The sequence below is a fragment of the Lactuca saligna genome, chromosome 3 (assembly GCF_052625555.1).
Source record: "Lactuca saligna cultivar CGN05327 chromosome 3, ASM5262555v1, whole genome shotgun sequence".
In the NCBI taxonomy this organism is placed as follows: domain Eukaryota; kingdom Viridiplantae; phylum Streptophyta; class Magnoliopsida; order Asterales; family Asteraceae; genus Lactuca; species Lactuca saligna.
This window is the reverse complement of record NC_136419.1, coordinates 59,948,206-59,969,700: the sequence shown is the minus strand read 5'-3', so window position 1 is coordinate 59,969,700 and position 21,495 is coordinate 59,948,206. Positions and strand designations below refer to the sequence as shown.

Sequence of the window (21,495 nt, the reverse complement as noted above, 5' to 3'; positions counted from 1 at the left end):
ATCTGACTTCGTATGAGGAAGTTATGATTTTTCGAAGTTTCGACTTAGCGGTATGCAGCCCGAATGCTCGATTTGGGACCGAGCGGTTTTTAGCCGAAACAATATAAATGAGAATTGAAGATCTCATTAATTGTAGTAAAACGATAAAAAGATAGGCGAAAACGGACGTCGGATGAAGAAGTTATGATTTTATAACGGAGTTTTCCTGTCCCGGCCTACTAAAAATAAATAATAAAAAATAAAGTCAAAATTAGCCAACGGAGTCTAAACGAAAGTTGTAAATCATAGTCTCACCTACGCGGGGATATAAAGAGCGTCGAAAACAGAGTTCGTATGAAGAAGATATGAATTTTTGAAGTTTATTTAATAATTTCGATATTAAATTTAAATAAAAATTGGTTGATATTATCCATGGGGGGAGTCACCGGCCTTATCCCCGTTACGCCCCGTGTAACCAAAAATTACGCCCCGCTTAAATCGCAGATCCATCCCCTATAAAAGGGTGTCGAGGGCAACCGACTTCTTTGCTCATTTCTTCCCGTTTTCTCGCGTTTTTGCATCGTTTTTCGTGCAAGAAACATCCCGAAGCCCCGGTATCATTCCCGAGCCCCGAAGCAAGTCCCGAGGCCCCGAAGATCCCGAGAAGTGCGATTCCCGAGCCGAAGCTCTGCCCGCGAGGAGTCCGGTTTTTGTAAAGATCTTCCAGATCTGCCAAAGAATACTACTTCTACAAGTCGTAGTGCTGTCCGATCATCTTCTAATCAAGTGAGTGTATGGTTACTTTCTTCTAACGCATAATTATTAAGTATTTAGTATAAAATATGTGTTATGTGTATATTTTGTTGTTATATGCGTAAATGTATATTCACTTTCTTCTATCTCATAGATCTGATTTATTCTCTATGAAATACGTGTTATGTGGGTATGCATCATCTGTTATGTGGAATAGGTATTGAATGAGAATGTTATACAGGTTTTAAACTATGTATAAAAATATATATTTTTATCTACTAATATGTTGGGTAGAACATGGGTAGATAGTTGATGTGTGATAAACAGATGAGAGGCCCCGATGTTGTTGTTATTGATCTAGTTATTCAGCGAGTATGGATTAGACCAAGAGGTTAGTTTTAGATCCGGGAGTATGGATTAGGTAAAGAGATAAAACTTATTATTATTCCGAGAGTATGGATTAAGACTAAGTTAATTGTCCCTAGTCCGGGAGTATGGATTAGGCACAGTTATTGATCTGGGAGTATGGATCAGATCAGGATTAAGGTATAGTTAATTGTCCCTAGTCCGGGAGTATGGATTGGGCACAGTTATTGATCCGGGAGTATGGATCAGATCAGGATTAGGGTATAGTTAATTGTCCTTATTCCGGGAGTATGGATTGGGTACAATTATTGATCCGGGAGTATGGATCAGATCAGGAGGTTACTTTTAGATCCGTGAGTATGGATCAGGTGAAAAAGGTTAGTTTTAGATCCATGAGTAGGGATCAGGTAAAGAGGAAAATTTTAGATACGAGAGTTTAGATCATGTCGTTGTGAGGATCGATGGGGTGTGATAAGAGTTGCCTTTATATGGTGAAATTGTACAAGTTTGAATGTTCTATATTTATAAATATATGATATAACATTGTGGGATGAAAACCCTATATGCTCACCAGGCTCACAAGCCTGACCCACTCAGTTTTCTTTGTATCACAGGTATTAATACGAAGACATATTTCACAGAGAGATTTAAAGGAGATATAAATCAATTGTGTAATTAAATGTAAGTTCTGTTTATGCTTATATGTCTGTATCGGAACATGACATCCCGAGGTTTTATTACTAAATGAAAATACATTCTCTTTGAGAAATGTTTTGATAAGTTATTATCTTATCTTGTTTTGGGAACAAATTCCGCAACCATTTTCTTTAAAAGATTACTCTGATTTTATAAAACAAAGCATAAACAAATCGGTCTTTTCTGGCCGTGAAATTGGGGATGTCACACCAATGAATTACCCTCGAAATAGCATTTGTTAACTCTAATATAAACTCTCTGGTCCTTCTTGATCATTTTATGGAGTTGGATCCAAGTCTCGAACGAATTGAAGAAAATGAATTGGATGTTACTGATACTCTTGAATTAGGAATCATTTACTAGATTGAAGGTTCAGAAGAGAAACAATTTTTTTGATTAAGTCAGAAATATCATTGTTCAAATTCGTTTCTGAAGAGCCTCATGAAAGTTACCCTTGAAACTCTGGAAACCTCTGTTGAATTCAAAATGCAAGTTGTAAAGCAGATTGAATGGATGTTTGTCATTCGAAGGTTTTTCAAAAGGGCAGTTGATTTCCCCGAGGGGTTATCCTCTAGTTAGCATATAACACATAATCCATATAATAAGTAAGTTCATGAAAGTTCACCGGAAGTAGTAAAAACACAGGATAAAACTAATGAAATGGCTAAGATGGATTGTCCAGCTCCCTGAACACCTACAATTATATAAGTAATCCTTACTTAGACTATATTTCAAGTATTACTTAATAATACACCATAATATACTTCTTATTCACTTTTATTCACCTTTCATTTGACTGTTAGGGTGTGAATGACTCCAAACATATTCTTAGGTTTACACACATCAAACACACACATAACTCGAACCCGAGACTTCTTGTTTTAAACACTCACACCCAACCAAAATTGTAATACATGGTGTGTGTGTGTGTGTGTGTGTTATGCTTTTAACATTGAGACTTGGCTAAATTTAGATTTCATGGACCAAAAGCATTCACAAAATAAAGCTCTTCGGTTGGAGTGTTTTCGGGACAAAATCGAGTATAAAGAGATGTTGCTTCTTGGTTCAAGGCATCAACACAAGACCAAATGAGTCAAGGAAGTAATGTATTAGTCCTAGCAACCTTACACAAGGTCCAAAACAATTCGAAGAGCTCGAAAACCATCAGGATTCGTTCAATACTTAAATACTCGATAAACACACAAAAATGGAACTCCGAGGGCATTTCGAGATGGCTAATATTTTTTCCAGACACGATCTTGTTTCTAGGTGTCCAAGGGACCTAGAAACAACCTTAACCATGGCTATAACTTATCAAACTCGACAAAAAACATTTTAGAACAAAAAATCCAAGAATAGTGAGCACATGAAGATTTTAACATGATTTAAGGTTGTTTTCTTGGTTCTAGTTGTCCATACTTGTTCTTAAATGTTAAGGGGACTCAATAACATCACTAGCAAGAGATTAACAACGCTAAAGCTTGATTAACTCGACCGTAAACATTCGAATACACAGAAAACCGCAAAAACGAGAACTTCAACTGCTTGAAGGCTATCGGAGGTAGCTCCGGTCTCCACATCGCCGGAAAAGGGTTGGGAATCATGCTAGGGTCGAAGGAAAGCTGGTATGTGCCTCAGGGTGGCCGGAAATTCGAAGAAACAAACACAAACTCCTTTTATTTATATGAAAACCCTAGCTCGGAACCACCTCGTTCCCTCTCGTTTTTCGTTCGGTATATGATTGAAAAGGGGAGAGGCTTGCTTCAAACGATCGAGACTTAAAGTATTTAGAGTTAGGAATCGTTTTACTTTCGAAAATAATCGATTATGTAGTCCTAAAAGAGGAAGATGACCGGCATGCGTTTGCTGAACAGGAAAGGTAACAACTTTTCAAAATTGGTAGCTTCGCTCCCTGGGGTTTGGCATGTTGACATATTCAACCCCAATTAACAATTCCTTTACAAAACTAATTTATCGAGTTTCTATTATGCGTAATTTTGTTGTATTAAATAACAATAAAATAAAATGTATTAAGTTATAGAATCTCTTAGTTGTATAACGAAAAACTATCCCCGATTTTTTATTTACAATTAAGCCCAGAAAACTAGTAAATATTAATGTTAACCGAGTTTTAAGATCCATTTTGCTAACATTTACTGATATCCTAGGCTTAACTTAAAATAAAAATTCAGAGGTGACTTTTCATTGATAGAAACAAAGTTTTGGGATTTTCTGGAGGTTTTCACCATTTATGATGTTGGAGACCACTCACACCCACCAGAAACAATCAGTCTCAGTAACTTATAAGCTAGTTATGTACATTAAATCTTATATAACAACTAGGGTGAATGGGACCCGGTTAAAATCGATTTTCATCCTATATCTTATACAAAGAAATTAATAAATATTCTTGGTATTAAAAACCCCAAAAAAATCTCTTTTTTTAATTATTATTATCTTTGGATTTTTTTTATATATGATGGATCTGTATTAAATTGAACTTATCGACACTCTGACTTTCGTAAAATCAAAAATTGAACAAGGCTCACAAAATAAAAAATCATAGCGAACAAGTTAAGGTTCTTATGACATATTTCATTAGAATTTTGCTTAAAAAAATGGATTCAAAAAGTTGTTAAATCTAATCAATTGTTAGTCAATTATCCCACTTGTTTCCCTCCCATTCTTGAAATCCTTCTAAAGCTTAATTACAAATTTCCCCATATCATGAGGTAATCCAAATTCTCAAAAAGTTACATTTAAACAAATAAACATAACAAAATTCCAAAACTTTTACTAACCTTCAACTAATTACTCCTCCTCCAACTTGACATCATGGGTGTGAGTGTGACTAAAATCATAATCCATAAGCTTTTTAGGAATATCATTTGGGACAATTATTCCACCATTGAATCCATCTGTAAGCAACTTCACAATCTTGGACCTCCACTCTGAGCTTTCACTCTCGTTCTTCCTATCATGAACAACTCTATCGCGATAATTCAACATCGTCCCCAAACCACTGTCAGCAATCCATCCGTATTCCATCAGCACACGCGCTTCACCTTCACTCAGATCCTTCCCAACCTACACCATCCATAAACATTCCTTTTAAAATACAACTAACAAAACTACATAGCTATTTTTTATTTTATGTTTAATAAAAATTTGAAAGAGTGAGAGAGTTGCCATTAATGGTCGATTCTCGATGAGAGTGATCCTGCTACAGCTAGTAAGCTTCATGGTTGTAACCAATCTTTTGATCTGCCAATTTACAGGCAACGTGTCTACTAATTCAAAGAAGTATGTTGCGTATCCGTATTCTGGACGTTCAAGCACTATCCTACAAACCAAATAAAATTATAATATTTCAGGCTTAGATGCAAGAAAATGGCGATTTCTTTTACAGTTAATTACAAATATGGTATAATAAAATAGTCAATGAAAGTACATTGCTATTTCTTGCATTTAACCTGTTGTGTTTTTCGAAAACGAAAATGAAAGACTGGAGGTCCCGGCACCAACCCCATTCAACTGGCCACTTTCGAACACGTAGATATCGTGCCTACAACATAATATGACATCAAATTTCAAATATGATACTAATTTAAAAAATGTTATGGAAATAAATAAAGTTTAATGAAAATCACCTGCTCCACAAGTGAAATAAGGCAAGCTAAACAATAACTAGCTTTTTCACCTTTACCACACCTTATTGGTCCAAACTTTAAAAATGACTGCCTTTGAGAGAAAAGCTACGTGTAAACAAAGAAATAATTTAGTAAAAAGCGAATGATATAAGTTAGAGAAAGGGAATATGCCTAGGATATTCCTTTTATGGTCTGATAAGGAATAATGGAAATTCTTGCAAAGCAAACCTTTTCTATCACATCTTCAAGCTCTGAAAAACTCTCTTCAATATCCAATGCTTCATCATCCTCATTTTCTCCATAAAGTTTAATTTCATCCACTAGAACCCCTTTCTCAATTAACACCTAATAAATAAAACAATAACCATGAACAACCAAAAATTTATATAAAAAAAAACAAAGAAATTTACTTTCAAATAGTTACCTGTAGGAGTCCTGGAGCATCTTCTTCTAATGCTTTCTCAATCGAATCCCTGAATTAATTACTCAAAATAAATATAAATACTTTGCATATGTAATAGTTAAAAAAGTTATAAACAAAAAAAATAAACACTTACGTGGCAGTTTTCTTTCTTTTGCGTGGTCTTTTCGGTAGGAATGGTATTGAAGACTCAAATGAAGTGGGTTTATCGTCATTGCCAAAAGACGAAAATGCCCTTGGGTTCTCAAAAGTCTCATGAAAACTACTCTTGGGGAATTTTCTTGATGCTAGTAATCTCATTCTATCTCCAAGCATCATGTGATCTATTATATCTTGGAATATTTCAGCATTGTTTAAAGGCTCACTTTTTACAGGTATTGGGTTATGCAAACATGGGATAACTGGAACATCTTTTTTTGGACTTTGTAAATCATCATCTACAGGTTCAACTTTAACATTTTTGTAGTTTTGTGACTCAGTTATTTTTATAGCCTCACAAGAAGTATAAACACTTTCATTGTGTTTTTCAAGGATTTCATTCTCTTTTCTTATTGGAGATCTTATACCAGAAACATCACTTTCTCCACTTTTTATTTGAGCATTGGGCAAGATCATGTCAGCTGAACTTGTACATGGGTCTGAAAACTTATTCTGTAACATGAAAATATAGCAAATGATATTAAAAAGATAAGTAAGGATCATTTTATTCGATAAATTAATGAGCTTATGCAATGTGTTTTGAAAAGACTTAGAAGTTGAGAGTTTTTATGTCTCGAAATAGAAAGATAGGGTGAATGTACACTATGAAATAGTGAACTAAATTACACCATCTAATAAGCAACAAAAACAGAAAGAGATCTAAAGTTTGAATCATAGGACATTAGATGTTGTGTAGAAAACAAAAATTACCTCCATGGATGTCCCAGTGGACCCCACCAGTTCCCTGCAAATTAGGTATAAAATTATAAGAACAATAAAAAGGCAAGTGGATTACATCAGCAATGAAGAAAAATGGCTACATGAATACACTTAATGTTGGCATGGAAATCAAGGTGATTGTGTTTGTGCTTGTTAAGGGGATGTTATTATTTGACTTAATGAGCTTAATGTGTTAAGCACTTAACCTGAACAGATATACATGGCTGTTTCTTTTTTACTTAATCTGAACAGAATTACTTAATGGGTTAAGCTAAAAAACCTAGTTACCTAGCTTAATGTATTAAGACACTAACTCTTTACCTATTTGTCCTCTCATATTAAAAAGTTCAAATATCATGACTTTTGTTTTTTGGAATGTAAGGATAAAAAGGTAAATTAGCCTCATTCAGACGATTTGTACAGCGTAGAAAAGAAACAACCCCTAAGTTACAGGAATAAAATCACATATGAAAAGAAAGGAAACCATAAAAATAGAGGAAGACCTTGATAGCAGCATCCTCTGTCTTTCCTTCAGCACAACATGATCAAGATCCTCAAGGAACTCTTCAAAATTATCAATATCCTTATTATACTTTATTTCTAGTTTCTCTGAAAGCATTCTGTCTTGAAGAGAACTCCCAACACTGTGAACTGTGCCTGTTAGATGATAGCAGCATTTAACTAGAGTAAAAACTCGATTATAGTAAAATATATATACATGCCAATTATAGCACTCTACATTCATAAATGGGAAAATACAGGAAAAGACTTGGGATTAACTTCATGTAAAGATTTACCATGTTGGATGTGTTCAAATGAGGCATCATCAGACCTTCCTTCACTCCCATCATGATCAGAATGAAAACCCTGAATGTCAACTTATCAAAATTAAATAAAGGTGACATGTACATAGAAGCATCAATTACCTTGTAAATTATCATATAAGAAACTAGAATATGAAAAGAAACGGGTTATTGTTCAATAGAGATCATATAAAATGATAGGTGATCTATGCATAATAATGTTCAGATACGGTTTTATTGATAAGCTAAAACACAAAGAATTGAAAATGATAGCAAACTCACGACTATATGCACTGCAATTCTGCACATACCAGCAATAGCAGTATAACTAGAAAAAGAATTTACTGAGAAGTGCAGAAGAACCTCAAGGAGCATCCATGATTAATTAATAATCAGATTGACAGCAGTAAGATATTACAAAGTCTTGCCATCAACTTTTTGATGTTAAAAAGGGTTCAACCCTAACAATAATGTAGCAAAAAGCCAAAATGCTATAAGTCTAACTTAATATCTATATCTGTGAACAACAAGAGTTGCCATGTTATATCCAATTTCCCTTGATATCTTTGCTGTGAGATTTCTAAAAAAAATCTGAAGAGGAAGGCAATAGCAGTTCCTACTCCTGGAAACTTTGTGAAGTTCATAATGGTATTGTAAAACTACTTCATTAAACAATGGACAATGACTGAACTGAAAGCATTGATTATTGCTGAAAGCCTACAACAATAAACTCTAATGGACCTTAACAATTATCAGATTTCTTTCAACGCAAACTAAACTTACCAGTGAGTCACAGAGATCATCTTCCTTCTTGAGAGAATCATCAACCGGAGATCTGACTCGATAACAACAAACAGTCGATAATAATCCCTCAGGAACAGAAAATCAGAACAAATACAAGTACGAGCAACTCCAAACCAAAAGGCTTACCTAGCCGGTATCAAGGTTTCCTTTTGGCTTCTCGACACAACCGTAGCGCGTAGCATTTTCAACCGTTGCTTCAATGGAACACAATCGTGCTCTTCTGACCATTCGGTTTCTACGGGTAGTTCATCCTCAGATTTCACTTGTTCGTCAATCAGCCCAATAGCAGGACAATTAGCCGTCATTCCTATAGCAATGTTTTAAATTTGATAATATTAGGATTAGAAATCGACGCAGGCGCATAAGATATAGACTAGAGAGAAGCGAGAAGGAGGTGACCTTGGAAATAATCTCGCCAGAAAAAAATGTATGGTCTGTCTACTCGCAAGGACCGAGAAGTGTGTGTGGGTGTGGGAGTGGGTGTGGGTGTAGTGGTGGTGGGAATCTGTTCACGTCGCTGGTGTCATGGGGCGAGTGAGAACGCACACAGATACAGAGGCGGAGGGGATGATGGGAGAGGTGGGCGGTAAACGGGAGCGAACACACTGGGGATCAAAACTCGGGGAGGGGGATGAATAGTTGTTTGAAATTTTTACTAAATCCGGTTGTTTGTTCCAAAAATATCGGAGCAAAGGGTTTTTCTTAGTGGGTCAGTTAACCATAAAAGGGTAACATGGTATAACAGGTATAGAGAGAAAAAGAAGAAGAGGAAGAAAAATTATTTTATTGGCTTACTCCCCCGTTGCAGGATGTCATAACGCAAACGAGACGTTAATGGGGAAATGATGTTCATGGTGTTATGACCGCATTATGAAGGTGTCACATAGGCAAAAACATAGTTGTTAGTACTCATACCTGTGTGCTCTTATAAAAAATATATAGGTTAAGAATGAGGGGAGCGGGTTCGGCATCCTCTTCGTCAATGTCGATGTGGCTCGGTAAATATATGTCTGCTTTTTTGGTATGCTGAGGTTTGCATCCCAATTCGACAGGAAGATGTTGAATCTCTCTTCATCCTTTCTTCTCCTCCACTAGGGATGGCAACGGGGCGGGTTTGGGACGGGTTTTGGTAATCCCGCCCCCGTCCCCGAATATGAAAATCGATCCCATCACCGGCTCGATTCCCAATGGGTATCCGTTTACCAAACACTATCGGGTCTGCAGGTATCCCAACGGGGTAATGGGGATCCCCGTTTAACATTCAAATTAATTTTTTTTTTATGAAATGAGAATACAAACCATTAGACTTAATGATGCAAACATAAATTCATATCCAAAATAATTTTGATAATTTACAAAACTACTAAGAGCATACATAAATTCATATCCAAAATAATTTTAGGGTGTTCCTTTTAAATTATCAATCATCCAAAAACTACAAACATATATAAATTATCAAACAAAAGGAAAATATGGGGTTTTATTTGGTGTTTCTGTTATTCTATGTGCTTACAGATTCTATGTGCTTACAGAATGAGAAGAAAACGTTATGAAAAATACATATATTAAAAGAAAAAATAGGAATGTCACTTTCTCCTTTCATTATCATTTATTGCAATAAAGAAAGGAGGGCTGCTACATCTTATCTCCAATCCCCACAGTCTAATTCTAAACAAACTAACACAAAAGAGTTACCTGTTGGTCACATGGTTGGGGACAATGAACATATCATATTTATTTTACTACCTGTTTATCTAAATGAAGACAACTAATATATTACATACATATGGCTAACATATCATGTGGCTTAGATAAAACAAAATAATAGCAATAGGTAAACAAATACCCTACGTGCCTAAGTTTGTTCATAATATACATTATTAAGACACAATAACCTGATTGCTTGTTACGTTGCTGTCTTGCTTCGATCTCCAACTCTGGCTGCCAGTGCCAACTTCGATTAAGAGGATTAGAGGAAGAACGATGTTAAACACGCATCTTCTACCTTTCTAATTTGGTGTTGATTTGAGCGAGTGAAGGGGGTTTTGGGTCTCTGATTAATTCAATTGGTATGAAAAAGATGGGTCTGGGTTAGTAAAAAAAAGTATTATTCGGAATTTCAGGGTGGGCCTGGGCTCACTCTGGTTCTAACGTGGCTCCGCCACTGACCATGACCCTCTCTTTCTTGTTTGTATCTTATTTCCTCACTCCCTTGCCTTGGTCCAACAACACCATCATACTTGTTGTTATAAAGTTTCTTCTGGACCTTAAGAAGATATAAAGTTCACATATTTATCACTCATAATGTTTGTTTCATAATTTAACAAGTGTATGGTCAAAGAATGGTCAAGTTGGATTTTACCCAAAATATGAGTTTTTAGCTAAAATCTCTATTAAGATCTTAATGATTTAAAACATATATAAAAGGCTTAATATGTATGAATGTTATAGGTTATGGAAAGGAAGGAGTTGGGGTCTGATGGGTTTTGAGCATTCTAACACTTCCTAAGTGTACATGCAACCCTAATAAACCTTGGATCTATGTTTGTCTAAGATTCATGCAAAATTGATTTCCAAGGTTCATGATCCTATCTAGCATACATGGGGAACATTTTAATGTAAATGATAGATAGAATAACATACCTTGTTGTTGATTTTGATTCCTTGAAACCTTGTGAGCCTAGCACGTCAAGTGTCATGCCTCAAATGCTTCACACAACACCAAATGCTATGGAGTAAACTTGGAGAGAAAGTATAACACTTAAAATCGGCTCTAGCCCTCAAGTATGCATGCATAGCCGATTTTGGGAGATGTCACATGGTTTATATAGTGTGTTGCATTAGGTAAACCCTAATGTAACATGATTCTTCATTTCTATGACCCATGGATTAACTCCATTGAGCATCCATGGAATATCCTATGGGTGGAACCCAACTTGATAATCTACGGAGCCTCTTAGCCCACTATATAAGTTGTGGATGATTTACATAATCAACCCATATATTTAATTAGTTATCTTTTGATCACTCAGTTAATTCTAAATTAATTCTTGATCAAACTAATTAAATAATATTATTAATATATCAAAACTTGTAATATATTAATAAACCATAAGTGTTATTTCTCTCGTTTAGGTTATCCAATGCATGGTGCCATGCAACCCAAATGGACCATGTCGGGTCGGGTCAAGTACATACCAGAAATACTTATGGACTTAGACACCTTATCCAACAGTCTCCCACTTGGATAAGTCTAATAACTATATCTGCAAGTATGACTTCAGGAACCGATCGACAATCATAGCTCTTTCAAGGTCTCTCGGAACTGAGAAGATAATGATACGCCATTTAAGATAAGTGATCATATTGTAGCACTTGGTTCCTGGTACGTGAGTTTTGCCTAAGTACTTGTGTTTTTGGCCGTGGACTCGGCGATTTGGAGGCCCGACTCGCCGAGTAGAGACGAGAGTTTGGGGGGCGGATAAGATGGCGACTCGGCGAGTCTGCGCTGTTTGACGAAACCCTAATTTCCAGGGGTTTTCACCCTATTTAAACACCCATTTGCGCCCCAACTCCGCCCCATTCACCCCCAAAAGCTCCCCATACGTTCTAGCTCTTGTTCTTGTGAGTTTGAGGCATTTTAGTGTGTGTTCTTGAAGATTTTGAGAAGGAAGTGGAGTAGATCAAGAGGAAGGGAAGGAAGCCAAGCATCTTAGTGTTCTCTCAGTGATTTCCTTGAGGTAAAACTCGTTTTCCCCCTGTCTCTCTGCTTATAACTCCATTAAAGTCTTCCTTGAGCCCTTCCCCAAGCTTGTATGTGCATCATATTTTGTAATAAGTTGATTGGCCTCTAGATCTAGGCATGGTTGAGCTCCAGGAGCTCAGATCTACTACCTTTATGGACCCATATTGCATGAAGACCTTAGATCTACTCTTTTGGTGCATTTTGAACCCAAAACCCTCATGGATGAATATCTACACGTAAAGTTGGAAACTTTACGTGTTATTCATGCTCTAGGAACCCAGATCTATGAATGGAATGGACTAGATTCGAGCAAAATCACGTATATGGCTCTTGCATGAAGCAGACTCGGTGAGTCGCTCATCTGACTCGGCGAGTCTAGTCGCGAGTCTCCGAGATTGTCCCCTTTTTGTTGTGTCGAGTTGTGTAGTGAGTCCAGGGTGGACTCGGTGAGTTGGAAGCCAAAACTCACCCATAATGGAACTCGACGAGTCGATGCCTAGACTCGGCGAGTTCAAGGCAATCTCCTTAGATCAAGATCAGACTCGGCGAGTTGTTCGTACAACTCGACGAGTCACAGTATAACTTGTTCATCGGATGAAGATGAACTCGGTGAGTTGTTCATACAACCCGACGAGTAGGATGAAGGAATTGAACATTAGTTTGGAAGGAGAACTCGTCGAGTCAACGCCTAACTCGACGAGTAGAAACAGAATCCAGATCAGTAGATTGGACAGGGACTCGGCGAGTTAGCGAGCCAACTCGGCGAGTCGGGTCAACTGGAAGTTGACTCTGACTTTGACTTAGGGCATGATCAAGGGTAAAATGGTCATTTTACCTAAAGGACAGTTAGCAGTTTTTGACTAAGTGTTTGGTGGGAATTACAGCCGGAGGATTTCCGATTTCCGATTTGTTTGACAAAAAACTTAATTGAACACATCAACTTAGTTCTGACCAGGCCCGGTACATAGGTCAAAACAAAATCATCGAGGGGCCAAGATATCAGCTTCTAATCCAAGAAGGAATAGATAAACTTCGACTCATTTGCTTGTTCTACTACTTGTTAAATCACACACAAAAGTACGTTTGATAACATCGAGTTATCAATGTGTTTTCGTACGATCAATGCATAACCAACTCATAGGTAACAAGTCATATCTCTAGGTTTGAAGACTTATATGATATTACCGTCTCACGATCACTCGAGATAAATTCCATGAAGTGATACCAGTAAGCGTGGGTTGATTCCAATACTCAGAACTTATGAGTACTCATGAAGTGTTGTCCCAAAACTTGACACCTACAACCAACTTCATGACAGACTTAGTTCATATCTACTTCCAACATATGACCGACTGTGGAAAATTTGAATAGTATGTAAAACAAAACATAATATTCTGGAAGTCAAAACATGCAAAAGAAATTCTATTAAACGATTGACAGAAGATAGCAACACTTTACTCATAAATAAACACAACTTTTATTCATCATCAAATGTCAATTACACTTTACAAATTTCCAAAGTTATCTAACTACTAAAACTAATATCATCCTTTAGCCCTATGCTCCGAGCATGTTGAAGATGCTTAACCCGACTCGGTCCCTTCGTGAGGGGATCTGATGGATTCTCATCTGATGATACCCTCTTTGCCACGAGGATTCCTTCTTCTATGCGATGTCTGATAAAATGATATTTTTTTGTCGATGAGTCTGGATCTCTCGTGATCCCTTGGTTCTTTAGCTAAGGCAACAACACTTTCACTATCACAGAAAATTTCCATAGGCTCCTTTATAGCTGGTACAACCCCAAGGTCTCCAATGAAGTTCTTCAGTCATATTGCCTCTTTTGCTGCCTCGCTCGCTGCTATATACTCTGATTCACAAGTGGAACCAGCCATTGTCTCCTTCTTGGAACTCTTCCAAGTGATTGCTCCTATGTTTAGGGTAAAGGCCCAGCCCGACTGAGAGCAAAAATTATCCCTATCAGTCTGGAAGCCAGCATCACTATACCCTACAACTCTCAAGTCATCACTCCCACTGAGGGTAAGGACCCAGTCCTTAGTCCTCCATAGGTACTTGGGGATATTTTTTACCGCATTCCAGTGTGCCTTGCCAGGGTTCCCCTGATACCTGCTAACCATGCTTAAAGCAAAGGCTACATCAGGTCGAGTACATGTCATAGCATACATGTTCGATTCTACAACCGAAGCATAAGGTACTCGACTCATTTCTGTTATCTCAGCCTCAGTACTCGGGCTTTGCATCTTAATCAATCCGGCATTACACTGAATAGGTAACTCTCCTTTCTTGGAGTCCTGTATGTTGAATATCTTCAGCACCTTATCCAAGTAGGTACTTTGATTAAGTCTAATTATTCTTTTACTCTGATCTCTCAAGATCCTTATCCCTAGAATATAGGCAGCTTCTCCTAGGTCCTTCATAGAGAAACACTTCCCAATCTAGGACTTAACTTCCTGCAGAGTTGGGATGTCATTTCCTATGAGTAGTATGTCATCCACATACAATACCAAAAAGATAACTATACTCCCACTAGCCTTGACATATACACAAGATTCATTTTCACTCCTAGAAAAGCCAAACTCTTTTACTTTCTCATCAAAGCAAAGATTCCATATGCGAGGTGCTTGCTTTAATCCATTAATGGATTTCTCAAGCTTACACACTCTATTCGGGTACTCTGTACTGACAAAACCCTCGGGCTGACTCATGTAAACATCCTCAGCCAACTTTCCATTAAGGAAAGTGGTTTTGACATCCATTTTCCATATTTCATAGTCATGAAGTGCAGCTATGACTAACATAACCCTAATAGACTTAATCTTGGCTACTGGAGAAAATGTCTCATCATAATCAACTCCCGAAGTTTGAGAAAATCCCTTTGCAACCAGTCGTGCCTTATAAGTGTGTACATTACCATCCATGTCGGTCTTCTTCTTGAGATCCATTTGCACCCTACAGTCTTACGATCTGGTACATTCTCAACCAAGTTCCAAACTTGATTGTCATACATAGACTATATCTCGTTGTCCATTGCCTCTTTCCACTTGGATGACTCAGGGCCTGCCATGGCTTCCGCGTAACTGTTAGATTCTCCCAGCCCTACTAGTGTCACATCACTAATAAGTGTATCACCTTCCGCAGTATTATGGAATCTATAGTAATGCTCAGGTGCATTCCTAACTCTCGTGGAATGCCTCAGAGGTATAGACTCGTCAATTGCCTCAACAGGAGTTTCCTCCTCATGTTGACTGCTAGGGTTTGAAGTTCCTTCACCACTTGACTCTTGAATTGCTTCAAGGTCAACTTGCCTCCCACTATTTCCTTGGCTTATGAACTCTCTTTCTCGAAAGACAGCCCTCCTAGCTACAAAGACCATATTCTCACTGGGTCTGTAGAAGACGTAACCAAAGGATTTCTGTGGGTAGCCGATGAAAATACACCTCTCACTTTGAGGTTCGATCTTATCATGAGTCTCGCGTCTCACGAAAGCCTCGCAACCCTAAATCTTGATGTGGTCTAGTTTGGGTACTTTACCAGTCCACATCTCATGAGGAGTTTTGGCAACTTTCTTTGTAGGGACTAGATTAAGGATATGGACAGCAGTCTCTAAGGCATACCCCCAAAATGAGATTGGCAGCGAAGCTCGACTCATTATGGAACGAACTGTATCCAACAAGGTTCGATTACGCCTCTCAGCTACACCATTCAACTGCGGTGTCCTGGGAGGTGTCAATTGTGAGACAATCCCACATTCCCTAAGATATTCGAGGAACTCTGAACTAAGATACTCTTCACCTCGATCGGATCGAAGCATCTTAATGTTCCTGCCCAATTGATTCTCGACTTCCTGTTTAAACTCTTTAAACCTTTCAAAAGTCTCTGACTTATGCTTGATTAAGTAGACATATCCATATCTACTGTAATCATTAGTAAAAGTCAAATAATAACGATTAGCATCCCTTGTGACATGTTTGAAGGGTCCACACATATCCATGTGTACGAGATCCAACAAGCGTTCACCCCTCTCACAAGAACCAGTGAAGGGAGACTTTGTCATTTTTTCAAGTAAGTATGATTCGCAACTATCATCTGACTTTAGGTCAAATGATTCCAAGACTCCATCCTTTTGGAGTTGGCATATACATTTCTTGCTTATATGTCCAAGACGACAATGCCATAATGATGCTTTATCCAAGTTATTATCATTAACATAATCAATACACAATACATTATTTCCTAAGTGATCTACAACATATACAGTTTCATACACACCATCACAAGGTAATGCTTTAAAATAAAGAACATTATTAAAGAAAGCATTAATCGAACCAACTTCATTATCAAATGAAAAGGTAAAACCTTGTTTATACAATGCATGAAAGGAAATAATATTTCTTGCCATTTTTGGCAAGTAACAACATTTATTCAAATCTAAACTAAACCCACTACTTAGAGATAAAGTATAAACTCCAATCTTGGTGACAGGTAAAGCTTTCCTATTCCCCATGATCAAGTTTATTCTTCCATGCTCCACATTCTCACTTCTTCTTAGTCCCTGCAAATCAGAACATATATGAATACCGCAACCGGTATCAAAGACCCAAGAGTTAGAATAGGGTGAGTTATTAGATAAGATAGTGTAAATACCTGCATGGTTGGGTTTAACTTTCCCATCCTTCACATCTTGCTGGTACTTTGGGCAGTTAGGCTTCCAATGTGCCTTTTCATGGCAATAGAAGCATTCAGCCTCTTTTGGGTCAGCAGAAGGAGTGATGAAACCTTTCTTGGTTCCATTTGAAGAGGAGCCTTCAAGGATCTTACCCTTGGTACCATTCGAGGGACTTTTCCTCTTCTTACCCTTCCCTTTCCCGATTGCCAAGACGGGGGCGAAGTTGATAGGAGTAGGAGTAACAACCGACTTACCCTTAAGACCACTTTTCGCGGTCTTTAGGAGTCCTTGAAGTCTGCTGAGTGTGACCTCTTTCTTATTCATGTGACATGTCATGCGGAATTGATCATAGCACGAGGGTAAGGAATGCAAAATGATATCTATCGCAAGATCCTCGTGGAAGTTCACATTAAGCTTCATCAGACGGTCCACATATCTTTTCATTTTCTGCATATAGCCCGTGATGGGTTCACCATCCTTCATTCGGGCTGTTATCATGGAGGAGATTATTTCATACCTTTCTTGTCGGGCACTTTTATGGTATCTTTCCATCAATTCTCGGTGCATTTCAAAAGGTTAGAAGTCCTCATAGGACTTTTGGAGTTCTGCTGTCATGGTGGCCATCATGATGCATGCCACTTTGGTGGCATCCCTTTCATGTGCCCGGAAGTCAGCGATCTCCTGGGGAGTTGCATTGGTCTCATCAATCTCTTTAAGCTCCTTATCGAGGACATATTCCTTGTCCTCGTAGCGAGTAATCATCCTAATGTTTATGATCCATTCATTGAAGTTGGATCCATCAAAAGTAACTTTCCCACACAAATTCATAAGGGTAAAGGAGCCATTAGGATTAGAGCCAGAAGTAGCATTGTTTGAAGACATCTGAGTAAGAAGAAAGACAAGATTAGTTTAGATATTAATTTAGTCCTTAATAAAACACCCAAATGAATTATTAAGGCTAGGACCCAATCACAATATATTATACTTAGAAGAGGTATGTCGTAATCTAAGTAATAACATATTTGAAAGGTAGGTGAATGGCGATTCACCAATTTCCACCAAAACGAAATATTAATATATTAAGTTTTAATTTGGTTCTTAGAAATTGCTAGATTCTTTTGAGATTTAATTAACTTTTCAAAGGCATGTTTCAATCTTGAGTGTGCCCTCCAAGTTTTGTGACTGGGATACCGATGATCACAAAACGAGGTGTGAAGTAACCATGCAAATCACTTGATACCCTCAATGTTTATTACTCAATCGATGTACCAGTTAACCACACGCGCTCCACCGACTTATAATAAACTTTAAGTCACCCTTTACCTACCTTGTTAAGTCCAAGTTAGTATGTCGGTTAACCACACACGCTCCACTAACGACTTAAACAAAGTGTAAAGTGTAATTTCATGGATTAGCACCTTATTCACATTTTCCTAAAGTAAATAAGATTGGGAATTTAATTAAAACATTTAGTTACTTTATCATTATCATTATACCTGTAACATTCGGAATCCCAGGTATATTATTTTAATATTTTATTTTTGGAATTTGTGAAGGAACTCAGCGAGTTGATGCTTAGACTCGCCGAGTAGGGTCGCGGTTGATCATTCGGGTTCGCGTTGGACTCGGCGAGTCCACGCTGTTTAATGAAACCCTAATCCTCCGGGGCTGGAGCCTATTTAAAGGCCCTTATGGCCGTCCATTGCGGCTACCACACCCCAGAGAGAGTCTTAGATCGCTTGTGAAGAAAAGATAGGCCATTGTTGATCAATTGTTGGTAAAATTTGAAGGAAAAGGTGACCAAGGCAAAAGAAGGCTGAAGGAAGTGCAAAGCTAGTGTCTTCAGAGATCAGAGGCTTCATATTAAGGTATTCCTTCGGACCTTTTCCAGTTTTGGGTGTTGATTCATAGAGTTTGGGTTTTGTTATGGCCCTTTAGAAGAAGAATATGTAGAGTATTTAGTCCCCTCTCGAGTTTGTTTTTGGATCTGGATTCAAAGGGGTCCAGAGACTTCAACCCATGAAGTTTTATGAGTCTTTTTGGGTTGATTGGACTTAGGTTGCCATTTTTGGGAATAAATCACCATTTGATGCCATTATGTATATATATATATATATATGTATGTATATATATATATAAGCATCAAGTTTCGAGCTTTGCGTGATTATATTGCTTGGGAAGGACAAATCTATGGATTTGAGGAACAGATCTGACCTCAGGAGGTCAATAGAACTTGTGCATGGCATGTACTCGCCGAGTTGTTCTTGGGATTCGGCGGGTTGAGTCGGGGTAGCCCCTCAATTCTTACCTGGGGACTCATCGAGTAAAGGGAGGGACTCGACGTGTTAAATGGGACTAAAGAGTTAAGTGAACACAGGTGGACTCGCCGAGTTGCCCAAGTGCACTCGCCGAGTCGGGTCAAAGTTTGACCGTTGACTTTGGTTGACTTTTAAGGTTTGGTCAACAACGAGGGCTTTTGAGCCAAAGGAGGGGTAAAATGGTCTTTCACCCTTCTGAGTGAGCTTAAAGAAAGTAGAGTCTAGTTCTGGGAGTTATATTAATGAGAATATTGCTTTATGTGTTTAGGCGGAAGCTAGATCGTATTTCTACCGAGTCAGTGACTTACCGAGATATCAAAGGTGAGTCTTCTCACTATACTGTACCTGGAAGGGTATCTATGTGTGACCGAAGGGTGTGATATGCTATAAGATATATGCATTGTATGTGATTAGTTACCCGTTTGGTATGTGCTATGTATGCTATGCTTGATATGGGCCTGAAGGCATTATGTTATGGGCCGGAAGGCATTATGTTATGGGCCAGAAGGCATTATGATGTAGACCAGAATGTTAGGGAGTTATGGACCGGAAGGTCGACACGGGTAGGACCGGAAGGTTTACCGGGTTGGGATGGAAGTCCCCTGAGACACATGGACCGAAAGGTCATGGCCTGGAAGGGCGTATGTGTGTAGGTGGTATTTTGGGGAACTCACTAAGCATTTATGCTTACAGTTGTTGTGTTATGTGTTTCAGGTACTAGCGAGGACCGTGGGAAGGCGCCGACATAATCTGTACACACTAACGGAAGATTTATTTTATGATCTTGGGATGTATTTTTATTATGATGACATTTGCTAAACATGAGATTTGGGAATATTGAATGATGGTTTATGTTGTTTGAAAAATGAAAATTTGTTTTGAAAATTCACGTTTTTACAATACTTTTAATGAGAACTTATAAGTCCTTATCCTACCTGTTCGGCTAACGACCCTCCACCGATCAAGGAAGCGGTGGGTGAGAGTGGACACCTATTAAGTTGCCATTTTATAGGCAACAACCTTATACCCCTCCCCCCCCCCCCCCCCTTATAGATCGACTTCGTGAATGAGACGTACTAGCGGTAAGACGACTTGATCTTATACATACATACATACATACATACATACATACATATATATATATATATATATATATATATATATATATATATATATATATTATTAACTTATAATATTATAAAGTATAAGGGTTGAATTTTAACTTTTAAAGTTCTAAGGGTTGGAACTAAAGTTTTAATCATGACTTTAATTGTTCCAAAACTTGAGGGCAAGTTTTTTAAACTTTCAAAAAATTTCATTTCTTATAACTTATGAATTAATTGAGTATTAATCTTCATTTTTATAACCTTTGTGTTCTTTTAATGGTTTTTATTAAAGTGTGACCTTTGGTTTTCCATAACTTGAGGACAAGTTATGGAATCCATTAAAACACATAGTGATCTTGAATTAAACTACCAAGTAGGTTACAAACAATTCCTATGATCATCTAATCTTCAAAAGTTCAAGAACATGAATATGAACATTTCAAGAATCAAAAATTACTCATAAAACTTATAATTTTTTTATAATTGCCATTGTAAATGGATTAGCATAAACATTACACCATCTAAAACAAGTTTTAAAACACCAAAACAGTTTAGGGTAATGTTTCTAGTACATTTCCAGCAACAAAAGTCGAAAATCTGCTGTCATGGCCTCTTACTCGTCGAGTGCATGAACCTACTCGACGAGTAGGATGAATTTTCACTTGGACTCGTCGAGTCCCCCCATGGACTCAGCGAGTCCACTACTCAGACAACAAACAATTTTGATTTTTAACACATTTTTGCACAAATAACAAACAAACAAACTTAGGCTAAGATACCACTGATGGGGTTTGAGCATTCTAACACTTCCTAAGTGTACATGCAACCCTAATAAACCTTGGATCTATGTTTGTCTAAGATTCATGCAAAATTGATTTCCAAGGTTCATGATCCTATCTAGCATACATGGGGAACATTTTAACTTAAATGATAGATAGAATACCATACCTTGTTGTTGATTTTGATTCCTTGAAACCTTGTGAGCCTAGCACCCCAAGTGTGATGCTTCAAATGCTTCACACAACACCAAATGCTATGAAGTAAACTTGGAGAGAAAGTGTAACACTTAAAAATCGGCTCTAGCCCTCAAGTATGCATGCATAGCCGATTTTGGGAGATGTCACATGGTTTATAAAGTATGTTGCATTAGGTAAACCCTAATGTAACATGACTCTTCATTTCTATGACCCATGGATTAACTCCATGGAGCATCCATGGAGTATCCTATGGGTGGAACCCAACTTGATAA

General features: G+C 37.7%; 1 protein-coding gene across 1 annotated transcript; it reads right to left on the bottom strand.

Annotated features, from left to right (window-relative positions):
* Nucleotides 1-4,368: 4,368 nt before the first annotated feature.
* LOC145036685 (uncharacterized) lies at nucleotides 4,369-9,083 on the bottom strand. The gene is made up of 13 exons (XM_078985151.1): nucleotides 8,790-9,083; nucleotides 8,517-8,697; nucleotides 8,370-8,421; nucleotides 7,581-7,650; nucleotides 7,287-7,440; nucleotides 6,775-6,808; nucleotides 6,002-6,516; nucleotides 5,869-5,917; nucleotides 5,673-5,789; nucleotides 5,445-5,549; nucleotides 5,268-5,359; nucleotides 4,984-5,137; nucleotides 4,369-4,881 (listed from the first exon to the last, which is right to left on the bottom strand). The coding sequence occupies exons 2-13, from the start codon at nucleotides 8,693-8,695 to the stop codon at nucleotides 4,606-4,608; spliced, it is 1,797 nt and encodes a 598-aa protein (XP_078841277.1). The 5' UTR covers nucleotides 8,696-8,697; nucleotides 8,790-9,083; the 3' UTR covers nucleotides 4,369-4,605.
* Between the last annotated feature and the right edge of the window lie 12,412 nt (nucleotides 9,084-21,495).